The 12161-nt window shown below is 37.4% G+C and overlaps 1 protein-coding gene across 1 annotated transcript in view; it reads left to right on the top strand.

Moving 5' to 3' along the window:
• Positions 1 to 10640, top strand: part of LOC117120406 (histamine N-methyltransferase-like) — a 32916-nt gene extending 22276 nt beyond the window's left edge. Inside the window, exon 3 of the mRNA XM_033265453.1 lies at positions 8612 to 10640. Coding sequence (XP_033121344.1) covers positions 8612 to 8967 — 356 coding nt within the window. The 3' untranslated portion in view covers positions 8968 to 10640. The remainder of the gene's footprint in view (positions 1 to 8611) is intronic.
• The last annotated feature ends 1521 nt before the right edge of the window (positions 10641 to 12161 follow it).

The following is a 12161-nucleotide window of genomic DNA, read 5'->3' as shown; positions in this document are numbered from 1 at the left end:
GTCAGTCAGAGGGCTTATTTATGGTAATAATATGTATACTAATCCTGAAGGTGGCGCTTTCCTACGGCAGCCATCTTGGATGGTACACATACACAACTCTGCATTGCTCCGCCATCTTGTCAGCACTCTAGTTGTTTAATAGCTCTATGGTACCATCTAATATGGTTGCCATACATTTAGCCAATCAAATTTTGCCTAAGCACCATCATTTGCAATTGCGCCCTCAATTTACACAAAAAGTTCAGCACAGCTAGTTACCCGTATGTTTGAGACTCGAGCGTTGTGGTGTATTGGTGTAATGTACACTATTTTAATTTTCATTCCTTGGTACTTTATTTTTAAATATGGTGCTCCACTTGGCCTCGTTTTTGCTACGATAGTTTAATAATTTGTTATTACCATTACTCATTATCATTAATGAAATAATAGTCAGTCAGAGGGCTTATTTATGGTAATAATATGTATACTAATTCTGAAGGTGGCGCTTTACTACGACGGCCATCTTGGATGGTACACATACATAACTCTGCATTGCTTCGCCATCTTGTCAGCACTCTAGTTGTTTTAATAGCTCTGTGGTTCTGTTGTAGTTCATAATGGCCGTCGTCTGAATTTCCTGTGTCTCACGAGATTAACAAATATAGCAAGACATAACATGGTGTCAGAAGTTTAAAATCAACAAAATGGAGTTTTTTTTAGCGAAAATACAGCAGCTTCGTGGGCAGAGTGGAAGCAACATTTTAACCTCTACTTGACCGCCACGAATAAGCACACAGCCAACGGATCAAGGAAAGTAGCAATGTTACTTTGCACGATGGGAAAAATAATACATTAAGGTATTTAAAAATTTGAATTTTGAAGACGGGCAAAAACATAATCAGAGCCTAGAAAATGTATTGGCTAAATTCGATGAATATTTCGAACCAAAGAAGCTCTTAAAGAAGTAGGCCTATGTTACGAATTTTCAAACAAGAATTCAAGGGCCAAGTGAGCCATTAGCTGAATATATTACCGCAGTCCGAGAACTAGCGAGACAATGCGAGTTTGGAGAACTCGAGAATAGACAAGTAGCGATAAAGATATCGAACGGAGTAAGGGATGGAAAACTAAGAGAAAGACTTTGGGACGTTGACCTTACTTTAAACGAAGTAATAAAGAAATGCATGGCATTTGAACAAGCTAAAGAAACGAAAAAAATGTGTAGGACTAATAATAATAATTATAGTCAAAGCGACGAGGCGCGTGTTATTGACGCACACACAGCATCAACTGCGAGCCGAGGCAGAGCGAGGATGCGTCAGAGCGAACATCAAACCGCATATGCGTGGTCAAGAACGCAAGATAGAGTTCTCGCATTGTAAAAATGAGGCGGGAGTCGTGCCCAACGTAGGCGGCGCCCTTCTTTTTAACCATGCAAGTTTCCTATCATAGAGATATAATAAGAATAATAGAGCGCTAACAGCAATGTATTCGATGTTCGAAATACGCAGAGCTGTGTGTGTGTACCATCCAAGATGGCTGCCATAGATTCAGCCAATCAAATTTCCCCTGAGCACTATCATTTTATCAATTGCGCCCTCAATTTACACAGAAAGTTCAGTACAGCTAGTTACCCGTATTTTTTGAAACTCGAGCGTTGCGGTGTATGGGTGTAATGTACACGATTTTAATCCTTTTTAATATTTGAATAAGATGCTCTACTTGGCCTCTTTTTGGCTACGACATTTTAATAATTTGTCATTATGAATACTAATTATCATTAATGAAATAATATTCAATCAGAGGGCTTATTTATGGTAATAATATGTATATTGAGCCTGAAGGTGGCGCTTTCCTACGGCAGCCATCTTGGATGGTACACATACACAACTCTGCATTGCTCCGCCATCTTGTCAGCACTCTAGTTGTTTAATAGCTCTATGTTTCCTATACTTCGTGCCCAACGTACAGGGCGCCCTTCTGTTGCTAAGTATATCCAGACGCAAAAGGCGCCCTTCATTTTCCACTAATGGAGGAAAACTTTTTCACTAAGAGTGCGTCCGGCCAACAATAAAAATAGATGTACGATTCTGCGCTGTATTGTTGTTTTATTCTTTACTGATTCATGATTATGCTTTAATTGTTTTGTGTTTTATTTGGATAATAGCAACGATTTCTACCGCCACCAAGGAGGTTATGTATTCTCCGATGTCACTGTCTGGGTTTCTATTCCAGTTTGTTTTTATATCTAGTAAATAAAAAGTGATTGGTAAAAACTCATAATATCGGTACGGGACGTCGGTAAAGAAGTGCAAAATAAAGTCATCATTATGAATACTTGTGCTTTATTGATCCATACTATTGGTAGCCTATTAGCTCAGGATTTCAATGCTTTTCCAACCCATTATTATTGACATCGAATACAGCTCTGATACTCACAGTATATATTTTTAATAAGGTGTAAAAATGGGCAGTTACGCCCCCTTTTCCCCCAGTTTTTAAATATTAAAAAATCTGTATCTCATTTACCGTTCCCCAGTTTTTCGTCAAACAACTTTTTTCTGTCTTAGAAAAATCAGTTCTACAACATATCAAAAAATATTTTTCATCTGGAGCCTGACTTTAAAATTTATTTACAACACAAGTTTATGTAATTACTGTAGGCCTATATAATCAATTACCGGTTAAAAAGTATTTAAAAAAATATGTATATATATATATTAAGATATAAAAAGATAATATAAAAATTCGGCTTTATTATATAACCTAATGATTCGATTCAATATCAATTATTCGTCGAGATAGGAAATTATGTAAATGTATCTCGGTGCTGAGACAATTGTCCGAGTATGATGTAATGATACGGTACATCCTTTAACAATTTAGCCGGCTACTCCCCTCTCAACATCACCGTTTCTCACAGGTGAGATACCTTAACTAATTTCCTATTCTTTTTTTTATGCCCTCTTTTGTCAGTTTTTAATGTTCTATTGTTAAATTTAACGGCATAAAACAACCTCAATTTGACAAACAAATCAGTCAATGACATTTCAACACCAGGGCTACATAAATTTAATTGTCTACCCGATAACTTTAGAGTAGCAATTATCCTACTTACTATTTTCTCACGAATATTATTTAAATGTAAGTAATTATTGAAATATTTAATAAAAACCTTCTCACTTGCAACAATTATATTGTAAAAATTTTCCGTTGGCACAAACAACGATCCAAAATCTCCGTTCTTTGTATCGTATGCTTTGAAATGGGTGAGCAGATGCGATGGTATCTCCATATACAATATTTCATTTTTTAAAGCCGTTCTACATACATTGCAATCATGTTTTAACAACATTTTTTTTAATTAAATACCCAGCAACATATAAAATAATATTGCTTTCAGCCTGTTCTACACTAACATCAATGTCAACATTTTCTTCGCTTTCGTCTGCTTCCTGCTGCGGTTGAATTTTAGATTTAGGTGTTTCTATTAATGGTATATCAAGGAATTCATCCTCGTCCGCAGCACAGTTTTGATTGCCTATGCCCAAGAACTCTATGCCAATAATTCAGATTTTTAACAAGACTTACTTACCAACTACTGTCTATACTGCCAATAATCTGTCTCTTATACACATCTAGATGTGTATAAGAGACAGGGGCCGCAAGGCACACCCTCATGGGTGAAAATGGAGGCAACTCTATGTGTTTGTCGGTTAACTTTGGGGCCATTCTTAAAGGCAATTTCGAGTCATGCCTATAAAATTCGACAACATACTTCCAGTTAATTTCGTTGCCGTCAATCATCAATACCTGTCTCTTATACACATCTAGATGTGTATAAGAGACAGCAGTTTTGATTGCCTAACGGCACCATCATTTTGCTGCACATTACCTGTTTCAAAGCAGCCCTAAACTCATGGGCCATTGGGTTAAATCTGTGACCTCCCTTCCCTCTAATTATTGAAAACAAATTTTCTAAACAGACCTGATTTAATCTATTGGTTAACATAAAGCCGAAATTGTGATTATTATTGAGCTCAATGAATAATTCAATCATGGCTGTTAATGTTACCACCCACCCATTTAAGCATGCAACTTTTGTTGTTGAAACCGTCTTTAACCTTAATTTTTTTTTATCCAATCTCTTGAATCTTTCCAGAAATTTAAGTGAGTTGAATTTGCGCTAGCTGCCGTCCTGTAGATAATTTTGTCAAATATATTTCTTGAATTGCACGAATCAAATATTTGGTCGAATTTGGAAATGAATTCTGCAGTGTGCACAGCTTCTGCAGGGATCTTTCCGAGAGCAGCGTAAGTTAATACGCCAGCGGCCACACTGTGACTTAAGACCTGGGCCGCAAGGCACACCCTCATGGATGAAAATGGAGGCAAGTCTATGTGCTTGTCGGAACTTTGGCGCCATTCTTAAAGGCAATTTCGAGTCATGCCTATAAAATTCTACAACAAACTTCCAGTTAATTTCGTTGCCGTCAATCATCAATACGTGGCTCTTAAAATTATTACATATACTTTTGAGCAAATGGGGAGGATCGAACATAAAGAAGATCTTGTAATTATCACTCCCATCGCCGAAATTGTAGGTTATATAGGGCTTTTCGGCAGTTATGCCTAGCGCTGTAAACATACTGCGGTTGTTAGAACCCTGATCTGCTATTACTACCTTTACCATTAAGCCAGTGGCATGTAATCTATTAATACAATCCATTAACAGAAGTTGTAGTGTGGTACCTGGGGTAGCGCCGGAAGCAAGAAAGTACCCCAATGGCTGCTTCCATTTGGAAGACATTCCGCGGGCCATAAAAACCAGTGCCCGCGTCGCAACTTTTTGTGTTTTTCCCGGGCTCCCGTAATCTTCTAATCCCTCCATTACATCTTTATGTTGGTCATACGTTAACCCAGCCTTTAGACTCATTTCGTCGATGGTGAGGACACATACTTTCTCTTTTGGGCCGAATGTAGAGCAGCGTAATTTAAGCGATTCAAACGTGGAATTATTGAACCCTGGCTGGATCTCAATTCGCCCTAGCCACTTTTGAAGGTTTTTCTCATGAGGGAGTGCAAAGTATCGCCTGCAAAACCTATAAGCTCGAGAAGACTGATAGTGTATTGTCTGTCATCTTTGCTGTAACGTCTGCCCTTAGTCCGTCGCCTACAGTTCTTAAGTTGGCTGGAAAAGAAAGCTAAAGCTTTACCGCTCATATACTTTCTGCACTTTTCAAATACATATTTTGTGGGATCATCTCTTACATATAACTTCTTCATTTTTTAAATTTTGCCTTCAGCCTTGTGATTTTTGTTCTGTTACGTTTATCTCTTGCCATTAATTTCTTGTACTTTCTTGTAATTGCTTCTTGTTCAGATGATGATCCTTAATGAGTAACAAACAGAATTAAAAATAAATATCTGAATTATTTAGTACAAAATGTAAAATGATAATGCCATTCTATTTTACAAATTATACGTATTAACAGTTTTAATCTCAAAAGCTCCTACGAGTACAGTATAATAGAGGCAGTAAATCTAAAAAGATATATTACTTAATCAGTCGGTTGTTTCTATATCTCCTCATATGAGCTAAAAATGCAAAAACCGGTAAAAACAGAAGAACACAATCGCTGTGGCGCAAAAGAGGGTGAAAAATACTACAAAAATCTAACCTGAATTATTGTGTCTGGATTGTGATCTATCTCTTGTTACAGAATCATCAGGAGGCTTTTCATAAACGCCCGGATCATCCGCCAAAACTGAATCCATAATAATTATAAAATAGAAATGTACTTGTATTTAGCGAGTTGGATACTGTGGGTGGGTTGCTTTTATAATTCAGTACACAACTCCTATCTCCCTCATTTTAAGCCCTCTGAACTATAAATACTTCGCAATAAAAGAAACTACAAAATTCAAACCTGAATTAATTTTGCTAGATTGTGATCCATCTCTTCTTGCAGAATCATCAGAAGCCTTATCATAGACGCCGGTCTCATCCGCTAAAACTGAATCTATATATTATAAAATAGTTTGAAGCTTATGACTTAATTGTTAATCAATAACAACATCGGGCCAACGGTAGTACCCAACCATCTTTTTAGTAGTTTGCCGACGTCGGGCCAGTAACAAATCGTGACGTTGTACCAACGTCTGTAGTCAGACTGAATATTTACGACGGCTTACCAACGTTGGGACGACATCGGAAAATCGACAGATATATTCATACGTTGGGCCAACGTGAAATTCCAATGTTGGTTTGACGTTACCTCTCCGACCAAATTTTGCAACCAAACACCAACGTCGTACCAACGTCAGATATCCGACCCCGACGCATGCCAACGTTTACCAACGTTGGGCCAACGTCGCTTTGCTAGCTAGGTGAGTTGTGCTCTAGTACTAAAATACAATACAATACAATATCATGCGATGCTTCGCAATCCAGATTAGGCGCAGTTTTAATGCAAATGGAAGTCCAATAACATATGCGTCCAAAGCACTAACGACGACAGAGTATGCACACGCTCAGATAGAAAAGGAGCTATTAGCGATTGTATTCGCATTCAGAAAATTTCATTCATACGTATATGGAAGAAGCGATATTACAGTTGAGACAGACCACATGGCACTAGTCACAATATTGGATAAACCATTGCATCAGATTCCGTTGAAATTACAGAAAATGGTCTTGTGATTACAACAACACTCGTTTAAGTTAAGGAAAATCAGGAGAAGACATAACGGTGCAGGCGCACTAAGTAGAGCATTCATATCGGACACCTATCCAGGTTTGGTAGATAACCAACAAGATTTTTTTTTAACGGAGGTTAAGAACATATCAGCATTTAGTGATGAAAGAATTAAGCAACTGAAGGAAGCGACAACACCAAGCGTTGCAAAAAGTAATCACTACAATACAATCGGGTTGGCAAGAGCACAGATGGCAGGCGCAGCCAGAAGTGAAACCATACTTTGAATTTCAAGAAGAATTAGCAGTAGTAGACAATATTGTATTTAAAGGAGAAAGGGTGGTAATACCGGCAAACATGCAGAAAGAAATGCTTGATTTATACACCAAAGTCATCTAGGAGTAGTAAAGTGTAAAAAATCAGCGAGGGTTATCCTATTTTGGATAGGAAAGAACAAAGAGATAGAAGATAAATTATCACGATGCAAGCGAACAGAAACTACCAATGGAAAGAACCAATGCAAACGAGCGAAGTTCCGTCACAACCATGGACAGTCATTGCAACAGATTTATTTGACTACCTGGGAACACCGTTTGTGATAGTTGTTGATTAATATTGAGTTTTTTGAGATAGAGAAACTTGAACCAGATACAACAATCCAAACAGTAATTGGGGAAATGAGTAAAATATTCGCAGTGCATGGAATCCCAGAGAAAATAGTAACGGACAATGGTCCACAGTTCAGTTCTCATGAGTTCACAACATTTTCACAACATTTGCATGAAAATGGAAATTCCATCATTGTACATCTAGTCCAACATATCCGCAAAGCAACGGGATGGCCGAAAGGGCGGTAAAAACAGCGAAGCGTATAATGCGAAAGTGTAGCGAAAATCAAGAGAACATATATCGCACTATTGAACTAGAACGTGATTACCAACAACAAATCTCTTCTAGAACCTGAAGAACATAAAGAAAACCGAGTGGTGCAGAACAAATTGAAAGAGTTCAGAGACACAGCAAAAATACTATGATCCAGGATCATAAAAGAAGAAGAAGATAGCGTGCGAATTAGAACACAAAAGAAAACATGGGAACAAGCAGAGCTTTTACCACAACATTACCAACAGCATCAACCAGATCTTACAGAGTAAAAACGCAATGAGGAAGAATATACAGAAGAGACAGAAGAGATCTGCTAAAAACAAAAGAAAATGGAAGAAATAGTGTAAATACAAATAATAACCAGATCAAAAGCAGTAACAGACAAACGCCTGTAGACCAACGATCCAAATCAAAAGTAATCACTCTAAATCAATAATTAAGCAAACTAGTGAACATGTAACTAGAAGTGGGAGATTCATAAATAAACCCACAAACTACAGATATTATCATACATAAGTAAATATTCTTAGAAATATAAAGAAGTGTTAAAAATGTTTAATTGATAAATGACAGTAGTTGATTGCGAGACAGTATAATTGGAGTTTAAAGTTTTTTTGAGATGTTAACTGTTAAGTACTAATCAATGGTAATGATCAGAATATGAATAAGTGATTGATATAATTCACAGTAAAAGAATAAGAATGAATGAGTAATGACGACATTGAAATATAATCCCTAAGTAATTAATATGTACATGATATACGAATCATATATGATGAACAGTGATAAGTGTGTAAACGGAAGTTAATAGTTTTATTCTTAAAAGGGAAGATGTTATGTATTGTGTTATGGCGCCCCCTACATCTGAATAAATGCAGTTCTGTTGTAGTTCATAATGACCGTTGTCTGAATTACCTGTGTCTCACGAGTTGAGATTAGCAAATATAGCAAGACATAACAACCACCACCACAGCATTACTACCTTTACTACTACTACTACCACTACGTAAAATATTACTAAATTTTCTTTTCATTTTTATTTTCTGCAGATCAATGTTTGATGCATAAAATTAAGCAACGTTATCCAGAATTGTCACCAGAAAGTAAGCTGGTTAGTTCAACTGAAGTCATTGACGCTTGCAAGACTAACCGAATTCCATTTCATCACCACCGCCAAGAGGGATATGCTGACATCTCAAGGCTTTATTCGCACAGCTTTACACGAAACGAACATATGTTGGTAGATTTTTTGGTTGAAATAACAAATTTTAAGGAAAACGTATCTGAAGGTTTCTATGATGAAGTAATTGCATTCATCAAAAGCCAAGTTTGTTCAGAGACGACTGAAGGCAAAATGATGGTTCATGCTGATATTGATCTGATGTTTATCACAAAACAAGTTTAATCTTTGCTGCTAATAGCTACAACATGTAATAACTTACTCGCTACACAAAACAATATAATAACAGTGGCGGACCGTAGCGTTAATTGCAGGGTATGCTAGGTATTGGCATATCTAGGATTTGCGAGGGGCGCGCACGCCCCCTCCTCCCTGAAAAAAAATACTCGCCCATCCCTTAGTCGCACCCCCCCCCCAACAAATCATGCTCAAGTAGTTAAAAGTCACCTCAAATCACCTTATTTTGCGAGTTAGCCTCCTCACCTAATCAACGATCCCCCACCTTCCCACCCCTTCAGCTCTAGTGGCGGATCCAGGGGGGTTCAAGGGGTTCGGACGAATCCCCTCTGTGAAGAAATGTAACAAAATATATAGACTTGGTCCTGGCTTACAAAGGGCATGCTCACTTACCTAGCCATAGGTTGGCAGATCGCACAAACTAGGCTTTAGCCCAATTAGTATTCAATTAAATACAATTAAAAACATTGTTTTTAGCTCGATTGATCTATAAAGAAAGACTATTTATCCATGAACTACTAAATATTGTTGGAATATAGGCCTAATTAATAATGTATTGACTATATCTTTGATTTTCTTCTTGTATAGGCCTAAGAATGAGATAAAATCACTTGACCTTTTTTTTAAGAGGGGTAAAACCTTGAATTTCGAAGAAATTAAAGGTCATTGAAAGACGCCTCAGAAGTCGGGAAAGCTCATTTCCGGCCCGGATCTAGGAATCAAACGTTTTCCCGGGGGAGGACCCCCGACACCCATTTCATTTTCGGGTTTTTGGGAAAAATTTTGAAACCCCTCCTTCAAATCCTGGATCGGCCCCTAAGCTCCCTTCCATTTCAAAATACATATGTATGTTATTTTCAATACCGGCATGGTTGTAGTACCTTCTCTTCAAAAAAATTCCTATTCCTGTATTTTAACAAATTTCAATTCAATAATTCAAAATTTCTTCTATACAGGTCATATGTATGCAAATATATTTAAACTTTAATCATTGAGATTAGGCCTATAGATAGAATACCCGATCGGCAGTGGAGGTCCCGATTTGTGATATGAAGACAATGCGCACACATTCTTGGAAGCACCGCTCCATTCCAGTGTTAAGTTAGCTATTCTGACGCCACCACACGGTTGTAACAATAGTAAATTTAAGCGCCATTGAATCACTGAATACGTGATTGCTGATATTGAAAACCAGCCATGCTTAAGTTCTAAGCTAAGAGTACGATGCGATAGGCTAGGCCCGACTGTGACTAGATGCCAAAGCATTAATAAAATTGGTATTCCAATGAACTATAGCAATCAACTTGAAAAAATTAAGGTTTATGAAGATTTTGACTAAGAAATGCTACAGAAAACGGAGAAACTGTACTACTATATTTTTTTTATTTTTCAAAAATTTGTTTGAGCCAGGGTATGCACTGCATACCTTGCAACTGGATAATAATAACAAAATGATATATCTTAAATATGTTATTATAAAATTATTATAGTACCGTAGTAAAATTCCTCAATTTGAACTCTCGTATTATTAAGGGGACATTGCTATTGAGGAGTCTCATTAGATTTTGAGCACGAATATAAAAACTATATTTAGTATTCAGGCTCCTTATCCATGTTATCCACTTTTTATTTGTTCCCGAATACATATGCGTTCTACTGTATGTTGGCTATTTTATTCTGTTAGTGGCATATTAATATTTACTTTATTAAGGTTTTCAGTTTTCCGATTAGACAAATTTAAATTAAGTCGAACTGATAATGATTGAGCCAAACTGATGTTTAAAAAACGAATTAAAATGTCATTACGGTCTGTCTTGCTCATGAAGATCGATAATACGGAACCACTTACGAATTGTTAGCTTTAGGCCTAGACAGTTGACCTAAATTGAAAAAGTGAGGATTTGACTGACTGAAAAAAGTACAAACTGTAACGTTATTATAACGTAACATTGTTAGCTGTGTATACTTTTCCTGTATTGTATAGATCCTCAAAGAAGCACTGTTCTTCAAAGTTTTAAAAATACAAAACCTAAACATTTTTGAATAGCTTATATAAATGGATCAAAGCTATTAAAATTCAACCAGAGACAGATTTGTTTTCAAAAGGTAGGCCCTATTTGCTAATTTACAGACATTGTATTACAACGGTCCTTTTAATGACATGATGTCTCATGCCATCTTGAAAGTTGAACAGGAGTGGCGCCAGGATTTGCCTGAAGGGGTGGGAGGGGGTCGATGCCCCCGACGAGGGGTCAGATTTCCCCAACGAAAGTGGATGTGGGCGTGGTTGAGCTTCGATTAAAATGTTTCGAAAGTGGTTCAGGGACGGAGCCACCGAAAATTTTAACAATTTAGGGGTTTCAAGGGCTTATTTAATCGATTTTAGAGTCTACTAATATGTAGAATATAATTTTTTTCCCCCGACGAATTGTGCTTTTTCTCACAGACGGAGGGGGGAGGGGGTGGGGCGCGCAGCATTTCCCGACGGGGGAGGGCTGTGCACCCCCCGCTGGCGCCACCCGCTGGCGCCACCCCTGAAGTAGAAATATCCTTTCTGAAGTCCTGGGAGGGTTTAGGAAGAGCTATAGATGCGAACCAGATCTTTACTTTAAAAAGTATTGCTGCTTGTCGACGCAATAAGGGAAACACAACCCATCTAGTCTTCTTGGACTTCAGAAAGGCTTTTGACACTGTGTGGAGGGATGGCCTTCTTAAATCAGCATGGGATGTAGGCATCAGAGGTCGTGCCTGGAAATTAATTGATTTATTATATGAAGATGTAAAAGGAAATGTAAAATTTGGGGATATTCTGAAGGATGAATATAAAATACATCAGGGGATCAAACAGGGCTGTGTTTTGTCGCCCATATTATTCTGCATTTCATGAATGAATTTACCAAACTACTTAGATCCCATGATATTGGTGTACATATAAATAACAACTGGCGAGCCCTATTCTGGGCGGATGATGTAGTTTCACTGGCAGAAGATGAGCGCCAGTTGTTTAGAATGCTTGAGATTGCAACTAAATTTGCAAAACAATGGAAACTGAATTTCAATTATGAGAAGTCCAATGTCATGATCATAGATAAACGTAATAAAAACAAAGTTTGGAAATTAGGTGATTACAGCATAAATGAAACAGATACATACAAGTACCTTGGTGTACTTATTTCAAGAAA

The sequence above is a fragment of the Anneissia japonica genome, unplaced genomic scaffold (assembly GCF_011630105.1).
Source record: "Anneissia japonica isolate Jap-2015-1 unplaced genomic scaffold, ASM1163010v1 scaffold287953_len805160_cov178, whole genome shotgun sequence".
In the NCBI taxonomy this organism is placed as follows: domain Eukaryota; kingdom Metazoa; phylum Echinodermata; class Crinoidea; order Comatulida; family Comatulidae; genus Anneissia; species Anneissia japonica.
The sequence above is the reverse complement of the archived record's forward strand: the minus strand, read 5'-3'. Positions and strand labels throughout refer to the sequence as shown.